We start from the raw sequence: 25,674 nt of genomic DNA, 5'->3' as shown, positions 1-25,674 counted from the left end.
TAAAGAAGATACATGTTCAATGTGAGTACATGTGTGAATGTTTAAGATGCAAGGAAGTAACAGATGAGCAGAAATGTCAAGATAATTGGCTTCATTTAAAACATTAGATGTGATCCAGTGAATAAGAAGATGAAACTGGTTACATACTGAGTGTGGAGTCTGAAAAAGAAGCTTTTGTCAAAATTTCAGTTCTTCATTATTTTAGATGTACTGATCACATCTAAATCTATAAAAGGGCACAATCATGCACTGAATAGCACAGTATTCACTGATTATTTAGTGAGACGTAATAAAGGAATCTACAATTCCAGAGTGAATCAGAATATATTGAAAGTTAATTTTGGTGGACTTGACTCATCAATATTGTAAGTAAGATAGTTGGATTTATAATGTTTTGAAATTCTGAAAATGGTCATTTGAACTTATATTATGGGTCACTTCAGATATTTAAGGTGTCTGGTTCCATGCAGGTCAAATCTTTCCTGATTGCTTCAGAAATTACCCCATTCCTAGCATCCCCTGTTCCAAAGTTGTTGCAGGCATATGAGACTTAAATAATGATATATTTTTGCAGCTCTCATCTGTAAGCAAATGAAGATACTTTCCTCTACTGTTGTCTCCAGAAATCAAGAAAGATAAAAATTGAGGATGTATGATGAACAACTAGTACTGACCTCACTGCAGGGTCAGGTCTCATCTGGAGGTGGGTGAAGGAGGAAACATGCCAGTGGCCAGAATGGCACATTTCTGAGTGAAGAAATCTTAAATTTTAATATGGCCTGAAAAGGATGAATTAAACAACATATTGACAGTTTTGGATAAATGATGAAGTGGGGATGGGAGTGGGAAGGGGCACATGAAAGTTTTGCATGAGGTGGAAGAATCTTTGTATCCTGTACTGCATCATTGGTATGATAAAAATCATTTAGATAAAGTGGTAAAGCGCTGAGAGGGAAAGAGATTTGTATAAGTTCCAAACAGCATATTATCAGTCAGTTGTACGAGAAAATTTACCTATAGAGTAACATTTTTATACACAAAAATAGAAAAGACTAAAAAGAATGAGGAATACTGCTGTGAATAATGTAATGAATGAAGACACAAAGACCAATAGCAGAACAGAAAAAGCTTGAAGGGTTTCATATGGATATTTATTTATGTAACTTGAGAGGATAACTGCTCATATTTATTTCATTTTGTGGACTAATCCATCCTACACTCTCCATCTTATAAAGTGTAGACAAATGTCCCCCAAAGCTTGGGAAGTAAACACATTGATATTTTAAAACTAAGAGTCTAATACTTTGGATAATGTAATGAGTGGTACTATTTTCACACAATTCCATTACAGAATATTTATGACTATGAAACTTGAATATGTTTGCTGGAAAACAAACTTGTTTATTTTTCATGCAGTTTAAAATTTAAAATGAATTTTAGGAAAATTTTATCTTGAGAAAGTGTAAGTGAACACAGAAATGTACCAGGGTGAGTCATTAAATTTACATTTCTACCATTCTGGTAGCACATCTTTTTGCTTTTCAGATATATAACTTCTTAAATTCTTGGATTTTATTCACTGAAATGTAAAGTACTCAGTTGCCTGTAACTGTGATAAATATTAAATGAAATCAGCATCATGCATCCCAGAAGTAGACAAATAGCTTAATGAATATATGTAACATAAATATTGCTTCAAATTTATGAAAAAAAGTCACTGTCTTGTGGCACTGCTATTCTTCACACTCTTTTCCTTTCAAAATTAAAAACATTTTTGAAGTGCAATATTAAATGTTATATAAATCAAACATTAGTCTAAAAGTAACTTGTCTTACACATAACAGTAATTATAACTGCAGAGTACATAGTGAATAGAAATGAGATAATCTGAAGTGGTTTACTCATGCAAAAGTAAGAAATGTAGTGAAATATTCAAAGAATAGTACTTGTAATTGCAAAAACTGTAATCAAATGACAATGAAAAATTTAGCATAAGACCAGGCTACATACTCAGAAGTAAATAGAGTACATGATGCTGAATTTGTAGTCACTCTGTTCCAAATTGGTACACAGAGAAAGAGAAGTGTGGAAATTAATGAGCCCATTCTAAATCTTTGTAATATCCTTTCATCCACCAATGCAGGGACTCTTTCCGCTATTTTTTCTGTAGTTTTGTCTGTTTTCTCTCAATCATTGACACTTGTTCTTCTTTGTCTCCTTCTCCCTAGCCTTGGATGAAGAAACCTGGAAGCATTTGATATTGTTTTCTATCTACGTAAACTTACTGTGGTGTGATCTCTAAACGGTCTCTTAACTATCTGTTCCCAAATTGTGGTGTACCAGCTTAAAACATGGCTGAGTTATAACTTTGTATTGGTTGTTTAACAAAGAAAATCATCACAAAGATGAAATATTGATATAAATGCTGTCATGTTCATACAGTGATAAGAGTTTCAGGAAAAAATGTCACTTATATTGGGTAAAGTTTACTATTGCTTTTAGGCAGTTAAATGGATTATCATTGCGGTACTTAATATATGAAATGGGTTTATTTTGGTAACTATCTTGTGCACAAATTATTTCCAGCTTTCTGATTTTGAAACGTAAGTGGATGACATAAATTAGGTTATGGAGAACACATTTAATTATTTTATGCACAATAATTTTGTGTATGAACACTTAAAAAAATTGGTTAAAAGAATTTCTACTCTGAATATAACACTTATAACACATTCCTTTTGCAAAAGTGTGTATATTATCAGTAATAATAAACAAATATATGTAGTTGCAGAAAGTATCACACAGTTCACTAAAAATTTAGTGAAAAAGCAATTCTGCATGTGATTTTTCAAAGCAAAACAGTTTCTTTGAAAGTGTAGGTATATTTAGTTGTTCCTTAGTGTAAATAATGTCTCTTCCACTTGCACTTCACAAAGCATATTTAAAATCTGACAATAATCTGAAATATCTACCATGTTATGCACCCAATAAAACTGGTAGGTTTTCTGGAAGAACCTGTTTAAAGATCAAATTTTTAAGAAGCGAATAAATATGGTGGATAAATATGTCACTTATTGTTGGTGTATATAAAGGTGTAGATGCAGTCCATTTTGTAAAATAACATAATCCATATTTTTGGAAAAAAAATGCATGTAGATACATAGGATGTTCAAAATTAACATCTAATAGGTGTCAAGAAGAGAAATGTATGGAGATCATGTTAGTCAGCACCTACAATAGATATCTTAAGTTTTTGGCTAATGAACATTTTTAGCAACCAAGTATGAGGCGGCAGAATGGGGGAGGGGTCAGAGGGAGAGATCACTTTCTGTTCCATAGATCAATACAAGATTAACAGAAGTGTCATTATTGTTATTTTAGCTGCACAACTTTAAGAAAGCTAGTAGCAGCACAAATTAAACCAATCCCATAAACGGAATAGAAAGCTTACAACTGCTTATGCCCCAAGCATTTTATTTTAAATGTCATATGTATTGGTTATGTGTCTTGCATTTAATGAAATAATACAATACATACACTAAATTTTAGTTTTTCTCATAATCCAGAATGTATTATAATATTTATTACACTTTAATCATTAATGCAAATAAAACTAACCTTCAACATTTCCCTCTGAAATTTGATTCCAGCTTTTTGGGAAAGTGCATTATTTTCAGAAAAAACTATTATACCAAAGTCATTACTAAGTAAGTGCACTTATTCTAAAGTAACCAAAGTTACCTTCCCTAAATTCAATAGTCTGTAATTTATCAACAACTTTTCTGGTGTATATATCACCAGTACTGCCACCATAAGGCACTCTCTTGTCTTAAAACATCAAATCATAAAAAATCTTGCAATGCTTTATAGCTTTGCACAGGCACTGGCTAACAGCAACAACAACAACCACAACAACAACAACAACAACAATAACAACAACATTAATAATAATAATAATAATAATGACAATAACAGTAATAATAATAATAATAATAATGTAATAAAACGATAAGTTACACAACACAAGCTAGACAACTAATTTTGATTTAAGTAAATTGATGCTGCTATTGTATTTTACCTTTACTGTTATACAAGAGACAAAATGTATACCTATGAACAAAGGTTACGAGTTTGCACAAATCAGTATTGATGACAAAGCTATCCCTTTTATAAATATTGTCCTTATACCACATTTACTACTTCATGAAAAAATATTACCAGCAAGTGTCACTTCAAAATGGGTTAGGTGTTGTTGGAGATTTCATATGGAGTTTCTACTTTCCAATTGCATTGTGAAAAGTTTCATTAAAGCTACATGTAGTCATAGAACATGATTCAATACTATTCATACTGGGCTAAATTTTAATTTTTTGTGTAAATTTACACATAATTAATTAGAAGAGTCTAAACTCCATAACAGAGCTCATGATGAAAAAGAAAAGGATGGAGCAGTCATGTGTGTCTTGTTTGTAGTGGAATGTTTGGGGGGGGGGGGGGGAGGGTGTACATTTATATGTTTGTGATAGTACACTTAGGCAGAGAGAGTCTGATGATAATGATGATGAAGATGATGATGATGGATCAGCTAGACAGTTTGAAGGTGAAATTCCCTTAATGTGTAACTACTGTGCACAGTAAGAAGAGTTACATTTTTAGCACATGTGTATGAAGTGATGCAAGAGCTATATCTGGCATTTCATCAAGTATTGAGAAATAAACACAGTTAAATAATGAAGTTGCTAGTAAATTACTGAAAAAATCTGTTTCAACAGACATGCATGCAATTTTAATTCCATTAATACTAATGCTGATTTCAGGAAATTCTTTTTTTTAGAAGAAATGGGTGAAATCAAATTGTAGTTCAGAATTTGGTTCCAGCCCATACATCCCATTGACACACAAAGGCCTGAAAGGTTTATAAGGTTTATCAAGAGTGTGAGACATTTCCTGATATTAACACCTCTGAGTGAACAGTTTACTAGAGCATATATCACTAACAGAAAGTTGAATTCATCACAAGCTGTATGTAAGAATATATATAACAGGGAATACCTACACTGACAATGTGCTCCATGACAACTGATATAATTGTAAGTGTGATTCAATTTAAAAACTATGATTCAGATATTTATGAACTGTTGTTAGGTATTTTGTTGTTAGGACAACACTATCCAAAAGTTTAATGACTCTCAGACAAGTTTTATATGCAAGACACGGTAAGGCATGTAAAAACCTTTACACTAACTGAAAATACCAGTGAGGCAATAATGAAATTTGTTGTATGAACTTATCTGTGATAATTTATTAATTATGTTCTTATGTACATATTGTTGTAACAACTACCCCATTTTGAACAACATTTGCTTCCACTTTAACTATGAATAGGACACAAGCCACCCTAAATAATGTAATGTTGCAGAGAATAAATAAAAATAATTCGATGATGTCCATTCGTCAATTAACATGCAACTCTTTTTATTTGTTATAATGTTTATTTGTGTGTGTGTGTGTGTGTGTGTGTGTGTGTGTGTGTGTGTGTGTGTGTGTGTGTGTGTGAGCATGGAAATATGCATGTGCTGGTTAGCCACCTTGTATAATGAAATATCAGAAACCTTCACGTAATAGTCACTAGTATTACATGCCAGTGTGTTCATGTGATTTAAAAATCTGTCTTACACATCAATAAAGATTTTCATGATTGAATTATTTTTTTCATGAATTGCAGTGATGAATGTTCTAAAACAAAATGTAAACAAAAATGTTTCATTCTGCTCAAAAATATAATCATGCAATTTGTGAATAAATAGCTACACAAACTCTACATTATTTATTATGGCTCTGTGTACTGTTAAAAGTCTATTGGAAACTGTGGGACCACCTCTATGAACTCCATGAAATATTTGACTTTCATAATAGGATACTTATGAATATAATTAATTTCTATCAGTGACAAGCACTCAACAGAGTATTTCTATTGTCACCAATGATTCTTGATTATGTAAACAATCTTACTCAGTAATTGAAATATGCTGTCTTTATTCATCTACTCAGATTACTGGGTATGATTTGATGTCTATTTCTCATACGTTTAGTCAATAGTATTAGCAATATATTTATTCGTAAGTTCAAGACTGTGAAATTAGATGACTAAGTATGAAGAGAAATTTACAAATTCTTATGTCAAAATGTTTTTTATCTTTCATAGAGTTCTACTTTAAATTCAGCTAGTGCCACAACAATGACCTCTCAGTAATATTACTTTCTGCTATCTACTCTTGTCTTTAGTGTGGCAGATAATATGGGGTGATGAGTAGGATTGAGAAACTGTGGCAAATAAGTAATATGCCACAAACTGTTATTTTTGTTACAATGCATTATTATAAGTGAACAACAACTGTGATTATGAATAGTAACAAAAACACCCTAGCACATTGTATAATAATTACACAAATAGATGGACATGTCACCAACTGCTGTATGTACCAACTAATTTTGCTGAGAAAATAAACATACAATACACTGCATCATGTCCCAAAACAAATTTTTTTTCTCTTATGAATAAAAATTTAGTAATAACTCTTTTGATCTTGGAATACACCTATCAGATTTTTATCTCACAATACGTGCATTATTAAAATACCTGAACAGCTGAGGCACAATTCATTACTAAAGTCTTAAATTTGTACAATAGTTTTGATCAGCTAACAAGTGTTTTTATTTCGATTTTTCTCAGTTTTTCCTATAAAGAACAATGTATATGGTGTTACTTCAACAACTCTTTAAAGTATGTTCTTGATTAACAGAACAACAGCAGCGGATCTTGCCATGATCAACCTCAATGCCATATTGACATCAAATGTGTATCACAATTATAGTTTAAATACCTGCTGGATTAAAGCTAGATTTAACAGTATACAACTGTGTTTTATGTAGCACTATTATTGTAACTGTTGATTCATTTATGGATATTCTATGGAAATGATTCACGAAGAGTCTCTCAAAAAGACTACCATGTTACTGGTATAACAATAAACAGCTTCTTTTAAAGAATGTATTAATTATTTTACAGGTTTCATTTAGTAAAACTGTATAATATATCATGTTACCCAATGAAGGCCTGAAGGTAGTTCCATGTACCCAATATTTCTATTATGTTACAGTCATCAACATTGTCGATCATCACACTAAACAAGTACAGCTGACCATAACAGGTGTTGCTTCCTTACAAAAGTTCTTAAAAAATTTTACAGTTATCTTTGTTATGGCAGCCACTACCAATTACATAATAATAATCTGCATTTAAATGCCTTAACAATTTTTTCAATGGTATGATACTATAGTTAACAAATCATGCACAAATTTAAGTCTTAAACAACAGGAATTATTTTTCAATCCTCCATTATTAACAATAGATATCATCTCATTTACAAAAAGGAAAAGGGCTATGTACAGAACTCTTTCATGTTATCTGCTAAGATCAAGAGCAATGGATGTGCTTTCACCTATATACAATATATAACTTTCAGCATGTGGCCCCATTTCACACGTACTATACTAAAAATGTTAAAATTCTTGCAGGGATAATACTCTCTTCATACAAGGTTATTAGATCAATATAAAACTTATAATCCTAAATATGTGTGCTTTTGGGCTTATTTAAGTCAGCCCATGACAACATTTATAAAATATACAATTAATTAGTTTATGAGCTTCAAATAATCATTGTAAGCATTATACATGTCTTCGGTTTATACAAGGTCATATAATCACAGGCAGAGCTCAGTCACTTTACATATGCAAAAAATAAAATATTCTAACACCTTTGAGTGACCTAAAGGTTACCAAAAGGAAAGCCAAATCATTTTGCTAAAACCAGCTTCCACCACCAAATTTACTTGTGAGACCTCCAATACCCTTTCCAAACATATTTCCAACTCTGCCTACCACATTCGTTGTCACATTTGTTATTTTTGCCACATAGTTTCCATCTTCGCCAAGAGTCTCCCTGATGGTAACTTTTGGTTTACTACGGTCACCATCATCATCAATCCCAGTTTCTGGATAACTCCTGTTAACAAAATGTTAGTTAAAGTAAATGAAACTACTAAATATGATGAAACGTATGATTACACATAAATTCTTGAGTTAAAATATTACAGTAAAAGAAATGCCGTATTCATGATGTGTATAGTGAATTCTTGAAGCATTTCAGCTAAAAGTAACAACGCTAGCACATTTGACTGATTGAACAAATAACAGGAAGTGTGTAGGTAACAACTCACTGAACAGCTGTCATTGATATGCACATAAACAAGACTGAGAATGTGGCTAGTTCTGAGACAGAATATAGCTGGTACTTAGAGGGAGTCTTCTTCAGAGCTATAAGGGTCATATATACACATACACACACACATACATACACTGGAATCATTACATCATCTCAGCTAACTACCGTGTGACAGCTCTGCAGTTTTATTACGGTGAGTGGATGCGTTGGATGGTTTGGGTGACAACAGGAGATGGGAAGCTACTCTAACATTCTGTTTGCTGAAATTACCCAACACTGGTATCATCAAATTTCCCTTATCATCTTAAATATCATTTAAATATCTGAATTTCGTTGCTCCTTTTACTTGTAATGAAAAATAGACTTGAATGTATAAGATGGGAGAGGCTCCAACAGAATTTTTGGTTGTTTAAAACATATTCACACAGTTCTATTGCACATCTGTGACACATAAAAACTATGCAGTGTTGGCAAGGTACTCAGCCGGCTTTGCCTACAATTCCTGTACAGTTTTCTCACTTCTATATTCTAAAGGTGGAAGATTTTTCATACAGTTCTTACAAATGGCACCTACACTAGCCAAGAGTTGAACTGGATTAGACGGTTAAAAACTCAATTCAAGTTGTGTTTGGCACTTGGACTTGGATGGCTGACCATCTGATCTGCCGAGCACTGTTGACAAGTTGGTTGCACTCAGCCCTAGTGAGGCAAACTGAGGAGCTACATCACTGAGAAGTAGTTGCCCCTGTCTCATGAATTGACATATGAATGGGAGAGCAGTGTGCTGACTGCAGGCCCCTCCATATCCACACCAGTGATGCTTGTGGGCTGAGGATGACATGGCGGCCAATCGGTACCACTGGGCCTTCATGACCTGTTTGTGTGCAGAAACTAAGAATCTTGATGTGATGTTTGGAAACTTTGTTCATAATATTATGATCTGTTCACTGTATTACCTGCAGTATAAACCAAACAGAGCTGCCATGAACATACATGTTGCATTACTGTAGATTCATTAGTGATTTTTTGAGCTATAAAATCATGCAAACTAGTTTATCATTAGTATTTAGACAACCTCTACACTTTAATGGTCTTACTATACACAGTGTTTTCTCATACTTTAATTATCTCCATATCTTTAACTATGCTTGCAACAAAGTTTCAAAATAACATTCTAGTACATTTCATAAATTTTTAAGATGTGTTTGCCTTCAGCAGCAAAAGTATAAGAGTCTAAATTCCGCAGTGGAACAGCCTCAAACTTTTTGTCAGAAGAGCAAAACTCAAATTGGTATTAAACCTGCAGTTTTTACACAACATTCAGGAGAAACTTAGCTTACTGTCAACTCCCTAACCTGCATTTCGAATGACTTCATGGAACCCTAGGAAATAATACAAAAATTATTGTGAAATTCTAGCCTAATATTTCAGTTCACTTTCCAATTGTGATGTTCCATCTGTACAATTCTGATTTGTTAAACCAGCACCAAATCCTGGTTAGTGTCGACCCTCACACATACAATATTTATTCATTTCTATTTAATCATTAGCCCATAAGACAGCTTTCAAGCTACAAAGGCAACTTACATAAATATATGTTAACAACATAAGCAAGAGGATAGATTGCTACTCACTGTAAAGATGACACATTAAGTTGCAGACAGACCAATGAAAAGATTTTTAATATTTATCTTTCAGCCAAAGCCTTCTGAAAAGAAAACACACACATTCATTCACACAAGCAACCACACCTCACACACACAACTGCCATTTCTGGTATCTCAAACCAGAAGGCAACTGTCATATTCAGTAAAAGCAGCAATAGAGAGGGGGCATGGAAGGGGAATGGATAGCAGGGGATGGGTGAGTGGAGAGAATTGTGGCATCTGGCAGAGCATACAGGGTCTAGATTTAGACATGTAGGCTGCCAGATGCAGCATTGGGAGGCTGTTTGGAAGGATATGAGGAGGGGGAGGGAGGAGGTGTGGAAGAGGAGAGGGAAAGGGAAGGGAAAAGATGGAAATGTGTGTTGGCAGATGGTGGCACACAAAGAGGGTAATGGGACATGAATAAGGAGGAGGTGATAGGACAGATGGGGTGGAAACTGTTGGATGGAGGGTGTGAGAACAGTAGGTCACCATAGGTTGAGGATGGGACAATTTCAGGTGTGGAGAACGTGTTGTAAGGATAACTCCCACTTGCACGGCTCACAAAACCTGGTGGTGGAGATGAGGATCCAGATAGCTGGGATATACAGAATTAATAAATATATCGAGGTGAGGTTTTCACCAAGTTATAGTGGACAGTATGGTAAATTTGCTGATGTTTGCACATAATTTTTATTGTTAATAGTCATCAAATTAGAACACTGAAATTGTTTTCTTTTCTAATGGAACCATATACTCTTATCTTTGGTGTTTGAAAAAAGCTTCTAAGAGAACTTCAATGACATAACAAGTATGTGACTTGTAGAAATAGTATAAAGATAATGGCACTGCAAATCACTGTCTATCCACCAAGAGGTGAGGTTCCACAAAGGTCTGCCCTGCTGTACTAAATGAAAGAAAAGCCTAGGAGTGTACAATGTGTTAGGAAGAAGAAAGTGATGCTGCTAGGTAGTAGCCATGGGGGAGGTGTAGGCTCTCAGTTACAGGAAAGTTTAGGGTCAGCATACCAGGCCACCAGTATCTTCAAGCCAACATGTGATAGAGGACTTAGGGCCTTTATGTAAGGACTTTACAAAAGAGGACCATTTATTGATAGTGGGTGGGACGGGAAACAGTTTGTACAGGGATGAGGCATATGACAGGTGGTGACCTGGACAAGATAGCTTCCCTGACTCATGGCACCAACATACACTTTGTTGAACTGTTCCCGCATCATGATAAGCCACACTTTGATGGAGCTGTGAGGCTTATCAATGTGGGGTTAGGGATGGTTCTGAGGGCAGCCAACTTCGCTCATGTTTCTCTTGTGCCCGTCGGGACTATCAACAGATGGGGTTTCACTAGACATGGCCTACACCCAAACAGGACTAGGAAGGGAAGATTGGTACAGCTGATTCATGAAAGTATAGGGGACGGATCTCGGGCCACACATACTCAACTACCTGTTGTCATGGGTAGGGAAAGTAAGTCTTTTTTAGGATAAATCCAGACAACAGCTTCCCCTGCCTAAAGAATACCTTTGGCACTTTAAAGAATACTGAAACAATCACTCACAAGACAGATTTTAACACTCCAAATATCACACATACCAGATGTCACAAATAAAAACAAACAATTGGAAAGAGTAACATGGGGTATTTCACAGACATAACAATCCTCCATCAAAACCTGCAATCAACAAAAAATAAAATACAACTATTAGATGTTGAGCTCCAGTCCTTGAACTGCACATTAGTTATTGTTACTGAGGAAGGAGTCTGTGGATATATTTCTGTTGATGGAAGTGATCTGATGTCTCTTGATGTAAACATGAATTATGAGTGGATGGTAAAGGATTAATGTAGGTCAAGATGTGATGTGAAGCATCAGAGGAGACTGATGGGAGGGAAAATGTAATGGAGAGACAGGTAGCTCTGAATCTGACAGAATTCGAGTGTACTGCGAATTATGATGTGGTGCAGTGCAGTAGCAGCAATTTGTGTAGTGTGTGTGAGGATTTACTGGAGTTATTGGTGGCAATTTTTATAATGTATTGACAGTTTTAAATAAGGAAACTTATGGGATATTGGTGGATGTTAATGGAGTGAATTCCTTTACAGACTGTAGTGATTTGGTGGAAATAAGAGAGGTTTCATTTAAAAGAGATTAAGTAAGTTGTGTGATTAATAGTGGGGAGGTTGCAGCTATTAATATCATTACTCTGGAGGAAGGAAATAGTACATTTGATGTAAAAGAGGACGACGAAACAATGGGTCATCAGGGTGATATAAATCCTACAGACGATTTAGAGATAGAGAAGGAGATTATAGACACTAATAATGAGGAAATTATTGGTTTAGGAGATGACTTTAGTACAAAATGGTACATCAAGGAAGAAAGTGGCAATTCTGTTAATGATTGGAAATGGCATGGAAACATATTGAAGTCATTACAACCTCACTCATGGGCATGGGAGAAATTTAAAGTACCAAGAGATATTGAAGGAAGAAGAGATGAGGCATATAGGCAGTCATTTTTCCCTCGTTCTGTTTGGGAGTGGAACAGGGAGAGAAGATGCTAGTTGTGGAACGAGGTACCCTCTGCCACACACTGTATGGTGGATTGCAGAGTATGTATGTAGATGTAGATGTAGAGATGAAATTTGGGTGAATAAAGTATTTTATGAACTGCTTGATTATGATAATGAGATTGAGGGTTGGTTCAAAGTTATAATGTGTACTATAAATATAGAGGAGAAAGGAAGGGATGTTGTAAATGAAGTGTTAAATGAGAAATGTCTGAAGAAGGGAGGAATTAAAAATGTGCAGCCAGTGGGAGTATGGAACTCCAGTCTGTCATGGTGACAGAAAATATATCATGCCATAGGTGCAAAGTACAACAAACACTTTATTCAACACAGTGCATTACATGTGACAATACAGGTCCACACACTGCAGTGTCCAAGATTGCACAGTCATGTCACATAGATTCTGCCTCAAAGCTCTCGCCGCTCAGCAATGCTGCCGTTCCCACAAGTGTAAAGATCGATGTTGATGATGAAAGAAGGTGTGCACTTCTTCAGTCTAACAGTGCTGTTTCAGTGGTAGTCAAATACCTTGTGTGTAACTGTACGAACCCATTGGTGAATGAGGAAAGAGGCCTCTAATTTCAACAGATTAAGAAGCACAAAAAGTGATATTCAAAAGGTAATCACATGGGAGAGCAAAATGCTATAAGGGGCAACTGTGGTAGAATAACATCTTGGGTAAAAATAATATGGCATGTGTAGAAATATCAGTACATATATAAGTGTCTTTTCGTGTGTATTATTTCAGATCTTTTTGGGTTATTTCAGTTTTGTGTAAGAGGTGGTATAGATGAATGTAAGAAGTATGTGATAAAGCATGGAGGTATGTTTCCGTGCAAGGAAGGAGTAAATATTGTTCAGACAAATCTTGGCGTGTGGAGGTCAGCAAGCTATAAATATTTTCGTCATTTATGAATATGAGAAAGCGAAATTGTACTGTCATACGATACACAGGAAACTTTTGAGGGGTTATTTAATTAATTATATTACTTGGATGATTTTCTCATGTAATACATGTAGTTTAATTAAAATTATTGTCTGGACAAATTTTGGGGCATGGGGTTTGTCAGATCCCATTAAAATTTTAATGATTTATAGAAACAGAACATGTAGTTACGTGGAATGTATAACCAATGTTTTGGGGTACATTAAGTTGCATTAATCCTCTAATATGTATTATTTTGGAAGGGTCTTGAATATGTTCAAGAGAATAAATTCTAGAGTTAAATGATATTATTGTGCAAATATGATTGAATATTGATGACTTTATAATGTAGTTATCTGCTGAGTTAACAAGAAACCTAAACAGGAGAGTTGTTTCAGACTTTTAAAAGTTCCTGATTAGATGCAGTAATAATTGTGAGAATTGATAAAAGGTTAGTTGACTTATGGTGTTGAACAACTTTCCTCGCATTTTCTGGTGGGGCCATAGACAGAGTGTTTGAAATGTCAAACAGAATTCATAGCATTTTTCCAAAGCTATATATCAGTTTTTTCTTTGCAATGCTGTTTGTGAATGTATAATTTCATTTCTATTGACAGGAGCGTTCAGTGCCTGATCCGTGGAGTTTCAGAAAACCGTATGATTATAAGTAACTACACTATTGTCATATTTCGACAGCTATCATCATTCAGTACCGATGGTGGATGAAGACTGACGCATCTTTCACTGCAGTACCTCACCAATGGAGCCATGAGTTTTTGAAGAGGCGGTCATAGGCCTACTGCAAACGGTCTAAATTTCGACAGCAGAACAGATCTTGTTCTGTATGAAACATAGTGATACTGAAGCAAATCGATGAAATGGTCAAAACAAAAGAAGAGCTATCAAATGAACGCAATGGTGTTAAAACTTTTGTTAAAATACAAGTTGACTGGAAGATTTCGTTAAATTTGTATTTTATGTGCTTATTTAGACATTAACTACATATACCATCTTTTATAAGTTCTGCTAGATTAAGAGTAAATTACTGCTGACAATATAAGTTTTGACATATCCTAGGAGGTACATGCTACATCAGCTACCTCCGCAAAAATACTTACGCTATTCTTCTAACATGTAGGCCTAAGAGCTGTTTGCATTTTCTTTCTTATCTTATATAAGTTACATCAAATATTGGTGTGACTAAATTCGCCAAGTTAACAAGGTAATGTGTCACAATAAGTGGAGGTGTGTAGTGTTGCACGTATGTAGGAGAGTTATTCGGACACATAGAGTTGATATGAGGTAAGATCAAATTGTTTATGTGGCTGAATGCTAAGCAGCAGCTGCAGAGCACAGATCGCGGCGTCGCTGGAAGATCAAAAGCGACTGGTACAGGTCTGCCCAGCTACAAAGGTGATGCACCAGAAACGGTAGACTACAAGAGAATCCGAAATATGGCTACTTACAGCTCTTAGGCATTCAGTAACAAATCACAGTTCCATAATAAAGCAAATCTGAATAAATCTGCCACCTTACAAAACTTGGGGCAAATAGTGAAATACCATACTACAAAAAGGTGGGAATTTAAGGAGATGGGACCTAGATAAACTGACTAAACCAGAGGTTGTACAGTGTTTCAGGGAGAGCGTAAGGGAACAATTTACAGGAATGGGGTACAGAAATACAGTACAAGAAGATTGGGTTGCTCTGAGGGATGAAGTAGTGAAGGCAGCAGAGGATCAAGTAGGTAAAAAAACGAGGGCTAGTAGAAATCCTTGGGTAACAGAAGAAGTATTGAATTTACTTGATGAAAGGAGAAAATATAAAAATGCAGTAAATGAAGCAGGCGAAAAGGAATACAAACGTCTCAAAAATGAGATCGACGGGAAGTGCAGAATGGCTAAGCAGGGATGGCTAGAGGATAATTGCAAGGATGTAGAGGCTTATCTCACTAGGGGTAAGATAGATACTGCCTACAAGATAATTGAACAGACCTTTGGAGAAAAGAGAATCACATGCATGAATATCAAGAGCTCAGATGGAAACCCAGTTCTAAGCAAAGAAGGGAAAGCAGAAAGGTGGAAGGAGTATATAAAGGGTCTATACAAGGGCGATGTACGTGAGGACAATATCATGGAAATGGAAGAGAATGTAGATGAAGATGAAATGGGAGATACGATACTGCGTGAAGAGTTTGACAGAGCACAGAAAGACCTGAGTCGAAACAAGGCCCCAGTAGTAGACAACATTCCATCAGAACTACTGACAGCCTTTGGAGAGCCAGTCTTGACAAAACTCTACCATCTGGTGAGCAAGATGTATGAGACAGGCGAAATATCCTCAGTCTTCAAGAAGAATATAATAATTCCAAGCCCAAAGAAAGCAGGTATTGACAGATGTGAAAATTACCAGACCATCAGTTTAATAAGTCACAGCTGCAAAATACTAACACGAATTCTTTACAGACGAATGGAAAAACTCGTAGAAGCCAACCTCAGGGAAGACCATTATGGATTCCATAGAAATATTGGAACACGTGAGGCAATACTGACCTTACAACTTATCTTCGAAGAAAGGTTAAGGAAAGGCAAACCTACGTTTCTAACATTTGTAGACTTAGAGAAAGCTTTTGACAGTGTTGACTGGAATAATCTCTTTCAAATTTTAAAGGTTGGAAAGGTGGTAAAATACAGGGAGCGAAAAGCTATCTACAATTTGTACAGATACCAGATGGCAGTTATAAGAGTCGATGGGTATGAAAGGGAAGCAATGACTAGGAAGGGAGTGAGACAGGGTTGTAGCCTCTCCCTGATGTTATTCAATCTGTATATTGAGCAAGCAGTAAATGAAACAAAAGAAAAATTCGGAGTAGGTATTAAAATCCATGGAGAAGAAATAAAAACTTTGAGGTTCGCCGATGACATTGTAATTCTGTCAGAGACAGCAAAGGACTTGGAAGAGTAGTTGAACGGAATGGACAGTGTCTTGAAAGGAGGATATAAGATGAACATCAACAAAAGCAAAACAACGATAATGGAATGTAGTCGAATTAAGTTGGGTGATGCTGAGGGAATCAGATAAGGAAATGAGACACTTAAAGTTGTAAAGGAGTTTTGCATCAAGGGATCACAAATTTAGCATTGGAAGGCAGCGTGGAGTGTAAAAATCGTAGAGGGAGACCAAGAGATGAATACACTAAGCAGATTCAGAAGGATGCAGGTTGCAGTAAGTACTGGGAGATGAAGAAGCTTGCACAGGATAGGGTAGCATGGAGAGCTGCATCAAACCACTCTCAGGACTGAAGACCACAACAACAACAACAGTGAAATAATCATATTTTCAATATCTTAAGAATTACAAAAGTTAATAATTTACAGAGCCTAAATGTCTTCACAATAAATCTTGAAATTTGCAACTTTTCAACGGGTCACACAATTTCTACATAAGGGGATATTGTAAGTGAAATTTGTTGAAATTTGACATTTTCTGTTTTTTATTCCATAATGTACTTTGGACTTTCCTGAACATTTTGGTATATAATACATTAAAATAGGACAATTGTGAGACCTTCAAATATTATTTTGAATATGAAACTTCCTGGCAGATTAAAACTGTGTGCCCGACCGAGACTCGAACTCGGGACCTTTGCAAAGGTCCCGAGTTCGAGTCTCGGTCGGGCACACAGTTTTAATCTGCCAGGAAGTTTCATATCAGCGCACACTCCGCTGCAGAGTGAAAATCTCATTCTGGAAATTATTTTGAATGTTGACGTGTGACTTAAATTTCGCGGCTACGCACATACTGCCACATTTGAGCAGTCATATCTTGGGAACTACACAGTGCAAAACACTGTTCATTGCTTTCTTTTGTGCCTACTGCTACGTCTCAGAAGTTGGCATTACGAATAAACAAATCAATTCTTTGTTTCTGATACTAGTTTTCGTTGAAAGTAGTGTGATTATCGGCTATTTTTGTAGTAAGCTAACTTCTATGGCCTTTTATACATAAATTAAATGACTAAGCGTAAAAGTAACTTCAAGAAACGCAAATTTGCGGGTAACAGATACGTGAGAACTGTATTTTCTTCTGAAGTACTTGAAAACATGTGTGCTATCAGTGAAGGAAACCACGATAATGTTTCTGAAGTGACGGCGCCGCCTAGTGCATGGAAAAAGAAAGTAACTTTAGAAACCCGGTGACAGTGGAAATAGTATTGATATTATGGACGATGTCATTATTGATCCGCAAATCCTTACACAAGTTCTTCCTGAAACTGTCCCTTGCTGTCTTTGTGGTGGTGAAGTTAAACTTTATGAGGATATTGGAACTAGAATAGGTGTTGTGTCTAAATTAATAATTAAATGTCAGAAGTGCAAAAACGAAAAAGCATTTCATATTTCATGGAAGTGTTCAGGTAATGAATTGTATGAAACTAATGGGAGACTGTTCTATGGCCTTAGATGCATTAGTAAGGGTGTAAGGGCTGGTAGTGTTCTCTGCACTGTGTTGAATTTGCCAAAACCACCTTCTAGGTATACGAAATATGTAACACCAATTGGGGACTCTGTAAATTCTGTGGCTGAAAATTCAGTGGTTGCTGCTACATCAGAAGCTGTTGAACAGAATGAGGGTGACACAGACATCAGCATTGCTGTGGATGGATCCTGGCAAAAGCGTGGGTTTAGTTCTAAAAATTATTTTACATCTGCGATAAGTATTGACACTGAAAAAGTTTTGGATTTTGAAGTACTCAGTAAGTACTGCCTAGGTTGTACACTGAAGCAGAAGAACATACTACTTCATAAGCAGCAGTGTATAAAAAATTATGATGGCACAAGTGGAAGAATGAAGGTAAAAGGACTAGCTAGCATTTCCCGGCGTTTGCAGAAGGAGAGAGGTGCCAGATATGTGAATTACTTAGGTGATGGAGACAGCAAGGCTTTCATTGCAGTACAAAACAGTAAGCCATACGATGTTCCTAAACAAAAACTTGAGTGTGTAGGACATGTCAAGAAAACGATGGGGACAATAAAATCTGCTGGAAGGCTAATGGACAAAGTATTGATTAATTACAGGAATGCTAGGGGAAGGCCATTACAGATAACTATGACAATTTAGAGAAGATGAAAAGAGCTGTGTGGAGCACTTTCTTTCATCGAATATCAACCGGTAAAGAGCCATGTCATGCTTTGTGTCCACCTCCACCAAACACTTGGTGTAAATATAGGCAAGATGAATTTTATGGCACCCTGCATGAATTTACACATCAACATTATCTTCCTTTGGCAGTGATGGAGGCAATCAAACCTATTTACAGAGATTTGACAAATCCTAAGCTACTAAAGTAGCGTTTATGTGGGAAGACCCAGAATATGAATGAGTCCTTCAATAATGTTGTGTCGTGCCATGTGCCTAAAAATGTATTTGTTGGCCTTATGACTCTAAAGTTAGCAGTGTCTGATGATGTAATATCTTTTAATGGTGGGAGCTATGAAAGAGTTAAGGTTCTGGAGAAGTCAGGAGTAAGATTTGGACTGTGGGAACTGGATGAGCTTCGTGTATGTGAAGCAGAGCTGCAAAGTAAATGACAAAAGAAGCAAGAAAGAAAAGGAGAAGGCAAGCACTGTGCTGTCGTGACACAGAAGAAAACACAGATTATGGGCCAGGGCAATTCTAGTGCATAAAAGATGCAGAAATGTAAGTCTTTATGAGTGTTTGTAATTTAAAAAATTTTAAACCTCAATATCAATGAACTAAATTTTATGCAATAAATGACCCGTTTTCTAAAAAAGTACTAATGGCAGAGACATGAAATTTTCATGGCATGCGAAGTGTGAGATTCGACACATATGGAACTAGAATAATTAAAATATCCTGAGTTGTTTTGTTTTTATGTTCAGTTATTTACAAAATTCTGTCAAAAATTGAGTGTTTGAAAAAAGAAAAGATAACATGCCACACAATTCAATTTTAGTAATACGAGGTGCATTCAAGTTCTAAGGCCTTCGATTTTTTTTCTCCGGACTGAAAAGAGATAGAAACATGCGCATTGTTTTAAAATGAGGCCGCGTTCATTGTCAATACATCCCAGAGATGGCAGCACCGTACGGCAGATGGAATTTTACCGCCAGTGGCGAGAATGAGAACTGTTTTAAATACTTAAAATGGCGACGTTTTCCTTACTTGAACAGCGTGCAATCATTCATTTTCTGAATTTGCGTGGTGTGAAACCAATTGAAATTCATCGACAGTTGAAGGAGACATGTGGTGATGGTGTTATGGATGTGTTGAAAGTGTGTTCGTGGGTGTGACAGTTTAATGAAGGCAGAGCATCGTGTGACAACAAACTGAAACAACCTCAGGCTTGCACAAGCCAGTCTGACGACATGATCAAGAAAGTGGAGAGAAACTTCCTGGCAGATTAAAACTGTGTGTACCGACCGAGACTCGGACTCGGGACCTTTGCCTTTCGTGGGCAAGTGCTCTATCATCTGAGCTACCGAAGCGTGACTCACGCCCGGCCCTCACAGCCTTACTTCTGCCAGTATCTCGTCTCCTACCTTCCAAACTTTGCAGAAGCTCTCCTGCGAACCTTGCAGAACTAGCACTCCTGAAAGAAAGGATATTGCAGAGACATGGCTTAGCCACAGCCTGGGGGATGTTTCCAGAATGAGATTTTCAGTCTGCAGCGGAGTGTGGGCTGATATGAAACTTCCTGGCAGATTAAAACTGTGTGCACCGACCGAGACTCGAACTCGGGACCTTTGCCTTTCGCGGGCAAGTGCTCTACCATCTGAGCTACCGAAGCACGACTCATGCCCGGCCCTCACAGCCTTACTTCTGAAGTTTGGAAGGTAGGAGACGAGATACTGGCAGAAGTAAGGCTGTGAGGGCCGGGCGTGAGTCGTGCTTCAGTAGCTCAGATGTTAGAGCACTTGCCCGCGAAAGGCAAAGGTCCCGAGTTCGAGTCTCGGTCGGTGCACACAGTTTTAATCTGCCAGGAAGTTTATATCACCGCACACTCCGCTGCAGAGTGAAAAATCTCATTCTGGAAACATCCCCCAGGCTGTGGCTAAGCCATATCCCCGCAATATCCTTTCTTTCAGGAGTGCTAGTTCTGCAAGGTTCACAGGAGAGCTTCTGTAAAGTTTGGAAGGTAGGAGACGAGATACTGGCAGAAGTAAGGATGTGAGGGCCGGGGTTGAGTCGTGCTTCGGTAACTCAGATGATAGAGCACTTGTCCGCAAAAGGCAAAGGTCCCGAGTTCGAGTCTCGGTCAGTGCACACAGTTTTAATCTGCCAGGAAGTTTCATATCAGCGCACACTCCGCTGCAGAGTGAAAATCTCATTCTGGAAAGTGGAGAGAATTGTTTTGGGGGATCGCCGAATGACTGTTGAACAGATCACCTCCAGAGTCGGCATTTCTGTGGGTTCTGTGGGTTCTGTGCACACAATCCTGCATGACGATCTGAAAATTCGAAAAGTGTCATCCAGGTGGGTGCCACGAATGCTGACGGACGACCACATGGCTGCCCGTGTGGCATGTTGCCAAGCAATGTTGACGCGCAACGACAGCATGAATGGGACTTTCTTTTCGTCGGTTGTGACAATGGATGAGACGTGGATGCCATTTTTCAATCCAGAAACAAAGCGCCAGTTAGCTCAACGAAAGCACACAGATTCACCGCCACTAATAAAATTTCGGGTAACCGCCAGTGCTGAAAAAATGATGGTATCCATGTTCTGGGACAGCGAGGGCGTAATCCTTACCCATTGCGTTCCAAAGGGCACTACGGTAACAGGTGCATCCTACGAAAATGTTTTGAAGAAGAAATTCCTCCCTGCACTGCAACAAAAACGTCCGGGAAGGGCTGCGCGTGTGCTGTTTCACCAAGACAACGCACCTGCACATCGAGCTAACGTTACGCAACAGTTTCTTCGTGATAACAACTTTGAAGTGATTCCTCATGCTCCCTACTCACCTGACCTGGCTCCTAGTAACTTTTGGCTTTTTCCAACAATGAAAGACACTCTCCGTGGTCGCACATTCACCAGCCGTGCTGCTATTGCCTCAGCGATTTTCCAGTGGTCAAAACAGGCTCCTAAAGAAGCCTTCGCCGCTGCCATGGAATCATGGCGTCAGCGTTGTGAAAAATGTGTACGTCTGCGGGGTGATTACGTCGAGAAGTAACGCCAGCTTCATCGATTTCGGGTGAGTAGTTAATTAGAAAAAAAAATCGGAGGCCTTAGAACTTGAATGCACCTCGTAATTCTAGTTCAGTGTATCTAGAAAGGTGCATTTAATAATTACGGAAAATTGTAAGTTAGTGTCTTAAAAAGTTTCCAAGATAATGAGTCACGAAATTCGGTAATTTAACATTGGCGGCACAGGACATACAATGTCCCCATAGAACGTCTCCTGTCATAGTACAGCACTACTGCTCTCATCACTCAAAGCTACTTATCTGTATGTGTTATATTTATTGATTTATTACGTTTTTATGTCTTTTCATTATGTGAATGTCTGCCAGAACATAATATTCTCAACAATAACACAGCAAATGAATGTAGCATGAATGCCTAATATCTTGTCATACTTCTGTAATTATTTAATGAATATTTTACTAGATTTGCCAGTAACTTTATTTAAATATGATTACTATGCTAATTTAAGAAGTGGCCTGTCACATGTGCTAGCTGACACTATAGCTGGAAAGAGTGCCAAACATGCTTCTGTCAATCACACCTACCATTAAGTAATTGTTTAAATACTATTTAATAGCATTTGTCTGTCTTTTAAAGTGAGAGCACATGCACAAGAATGCTGGATAATTTATATATGAACAAAATATTATTTGTATGTACTGTAAGTGGTGGAGTGGGACCAACTGTTTATAACATTCTTTTTATTAAATATTGTTATAATATATATCATTTTACTCCCAGAAGAATACTGGTGTTAGGACCTGTGCAACCCAGTTCCTAACTATGTGTTAACAAGTGCCTTGCATCATGTAGACACCACTAACCTAGTTGCGACTATTTTCTGCACTGTAGTGTACTGCATGGAGGAAAATTTGGTTCTGTCGGCTCACAAAACCATCGATAAAATATAAACTATATAGTGCTGCCTACAGCCATATGTTACATTACTTCAGTAATAGCGTTACACAGCAGGTATCATCAGAAATGGCAGTAGATGGTGCAGGTATTTTTGTTGTAAGCACTATATCGAAAGACCGAAGGATGATGTCACATATCAGTATTTTAATAGAGAGAAGTCTACGCACTCTATAGAGACATTGTACCATTTCTCTTATTGGTAGGAGAAGGCATATTAGGAAAAATTGGTATGGAGTCAGTAGGAATACAAGAAATCCATCTACAGTTGGACTGATTGATGTTAAAATGGACCATTAGCCTGAACTACTGCAATGGCTTTCAATAGGTGACTACTAGCTCATGAATTCGGAAACCCACGACAGTTTTTTAAAGAGAATGGGTGTGTCTGACCACCTAACAACATCTGCCACAAATTTTTACATCTTCCTTCGCTAAAAACGACATGGAGTTTATGCTCCAATTTATAACTATGGAACAGAATACTCGAGTCTCTTCCTGTCTAAATGGAAATACATTTCAAAAATCCCTGTCAGATGAATATACATAGTGGTGGCTTGTGAGTATACATTCTGGGTGTTCACAAATTTTTAGATTCACATAAATATGAGAGAGTGAAAGTAAAGAATCTGTGCTATAACAGTTGCACTTATCAACATATTTATGCAACTACAGCCATTGACAATAATAATAATATACATAATTTGTCAGAAAAGAGAAAAAATTGTTTTGTGCAATTTCGTTGTTTTGTACATAATTAAGTGCGGTTTATGGAAAGAACGAAATAATTCATAAGGTTTCACTAGTATCCATTTCGCATTTTTGTATAACTGGAGCTTTTCGTGGGTTTTTTCTTTTTTTTTCTTTTCACAGATGTACAAGATCCCTAACACATGTATTCGTTAACGAATTACCTTCCAGACTGAAAATCTGACATTCTTACGTTGGACGTACACAACATCTTATGCTTATTATATACTTATTTGTTAAATGTTCTCTTGTAGTCTCGCTTATTCGACTTTGCCACTCTCTCAGTCAACATGTCTGGTCTGGGTGCTCTAGTTCCTTTGGTTCTAACTTTTCCTGATAATTTTCTTTTCTGTTAGCATTTAAAACAGTTTCAACAGAGCGCATGTTGACACTGCACACAAAATCTGATTCCTGAACAGTAAATACCCATCTCCAAACACAAATTGCCGATTGTGGAAATGATTAAATTCAAGTAGTACTGTCTACCAACATGGTCACATGACTAGAATAAAAATGAGGTGCTGAGAGTGATAAATGCCAAAAGCACACCATTGTTGATCGCACAACTAAGTGAATATCACACAAACAAGTGAGACAGCTTTTTGTGAATGTTCATAAATACAATGTGGGTCAACTGCACAGATGAACCTGACCCACCATAAGATCAACAGATGTCAGAAGCGTGAATGAATGTACTGTCTCACAAGCTACAATAATGTGCTACATGGTTCTCAGTGCCTCAAATTTATTACTGTATAATAAAATCCAAAACTTATTACACTATATCTCATTCATAACCCAACAAATAAGATTGTTCTATCAGTATAACTATAATATATATTGATGTTCAATCTAATTTTGCTATTATACTATAAAAATTTTACTATAATATACTATATTGTAGGGAGTGAATTGGCATATCTGAGGAACAGTGTGCTACTGCTGCAGTGTGCTAGTACCTGGCGGCATTGACTTAAGCTTTTAGTTCAGTCATAAATGTCACGTTATGTCATTTTATTCTCATTCAAATCGACGTCTTGTTTTTGATTTTACTTTTCGGAATATGAATTAGGTATAGAGAGTAGTATCACATTGAACAAATACGTCTGTAGAAACACCCGAAAAATTCGTCGTATTTTCTGTTTTCCGTCGTTCCTTAGTTGCTTCAAGGTTCATGGAGGTACGTTCCGATTAGGTAACTAATTTAAGGCAGTTTGTTTATTGCCATACGCGTTTCGTTTCTTTTATTCATCAAGATGTTTCACAAATAAAAGAAGATGCATAGAATGTGGTTGTATTTGGTTTATAAAAACAAAATTTAAGAAACGCCTTCTCGTAGCGTGTGGCGATCGCAGCTATAGAAGTTCGTTGTAGCTTATAACATGCATCTGATGACTCAAAATGTTTCATATACGGTGGTATGGTCTAAAAATTACCATTGTTAAGGATTCGATCGCAGATAAATACTTGTGTTAAGCTAGAGTATAAAGACGATTGCTAGTAGTTTCATTCGCAGCAATTTAAGTTGTACTCCTATATCCCTGTCTCACCATGCACTCGGGTATTGCTACGTACTCAGAAAAAATTGGTGAGTTATTTGTGACAGGAAAAAGTATAAATTTCACTGTCAGTTGTTCCACACACAGCAATTTCATCTTTCATTTCTTAAACATCTGGAAGTCACGAAATCGGAGATACTCATTACTGAGAAAGCGCGCTCTTACGTGTAAATAACAAGGAATTTTTCAGAAACATGCTAAAATTTGACGATTAACGAACTCTCAGAATGTGTTAGAAGCACGAAGCGGAAAAAAATATTTTCGCATCCAGCGGTATGTGAACTTGCGATCTTTGCCAATGCAATTCGTTGCAATAACCACTTTTTTTTTTTTCTTTTGCCGACTCCCATAGGAAGGCGTGGGTGCAAAGTGGGCGGGGATCACAACCTGGGGCCTGGCCACGACGTCACGTTCCCACCCTCCAGCAACCTAGGAGAGCGTAGAGAAGGTGGAGTAGAGATAGAATGAACATCGTTTATTTATTTATTTTTCTTTCGTTCTTTTTTTAATTTTTTATTTATTGATTTATTTAGTTTTGGCATTAACATCACCACAACATCAGGAAACCGCGGCACGTGAGGAGGAGGGCGTAGCAAGATGTCAGACTAAGAACATTTTGATTACCAGTGAATATATCGGTTCTAAGTGCGGAAGAGGTGGGGATCAACTCTTCATGACAGGCACACCCCAGCTCTGCGGTGGTTTAAGGAAGACACTGCAGAGGAAACTGGAGAAAAATTGTCTGTATTTTGGATTGCGAACAACTGTACAGTGACATTCATTAATCAGCAAACCATTCA

The 25,674-nt window shown here is 36.9% G+C and overlaps 1 protein-coding gene and 1 non-coding gene across 2 annotated transcripts in view; both read right to left on the bottom strand.

Moving 5' to 3' along the window:
* Positions 1-3,553: 3,553 nt before the first annotated feature.
* Positions 3,554-25,674, bottom strand: part of LOC124555630 (calcium-dependent secretion activator-like) — a 1,496,314-nt gene continuing 1,474,193 nt past the window's right edge. Inside the window, exon 36 of the mRNA XM_047129606.1 lies at positions 3,554-8,068. Within this exon, the coding sequence (XP_046985562.1) occupies positions 7,867-8,068 (202 nt within the window). The 3' untranslated portion in view covers positions 3,554-7,866. The remainder of the gene's footprint in view (positions 8,069-25,674) is intronic.
* Trnas-cga lies at positions 20,180-20,253 on the bottom strand. The gene has a single exon. It is a non-coding gene; the product is annotated as a tRNA-Ser (tRNA).

This window comes from Schistocerca americana, chromosome X (genome assembly GCF_021461395.2).
Source record: "Schistocerca americana isolate TAMUIC-IGC-003095 chromosome X, iqSchAmer2.1, whole genome shotgun sequence".
NCBI classification, from domain to species: Eukaryota; Metazoa; Arthropoda; class Insecta; order Orthoptera; family Acrididae; genus Schistocerca; species Schistocerca americana.
The sequence above is the reverse complement of the archived record's forward strand: the minus strand, read 5'-3'. Positions and strand labels throughout refer to the sequence as shown.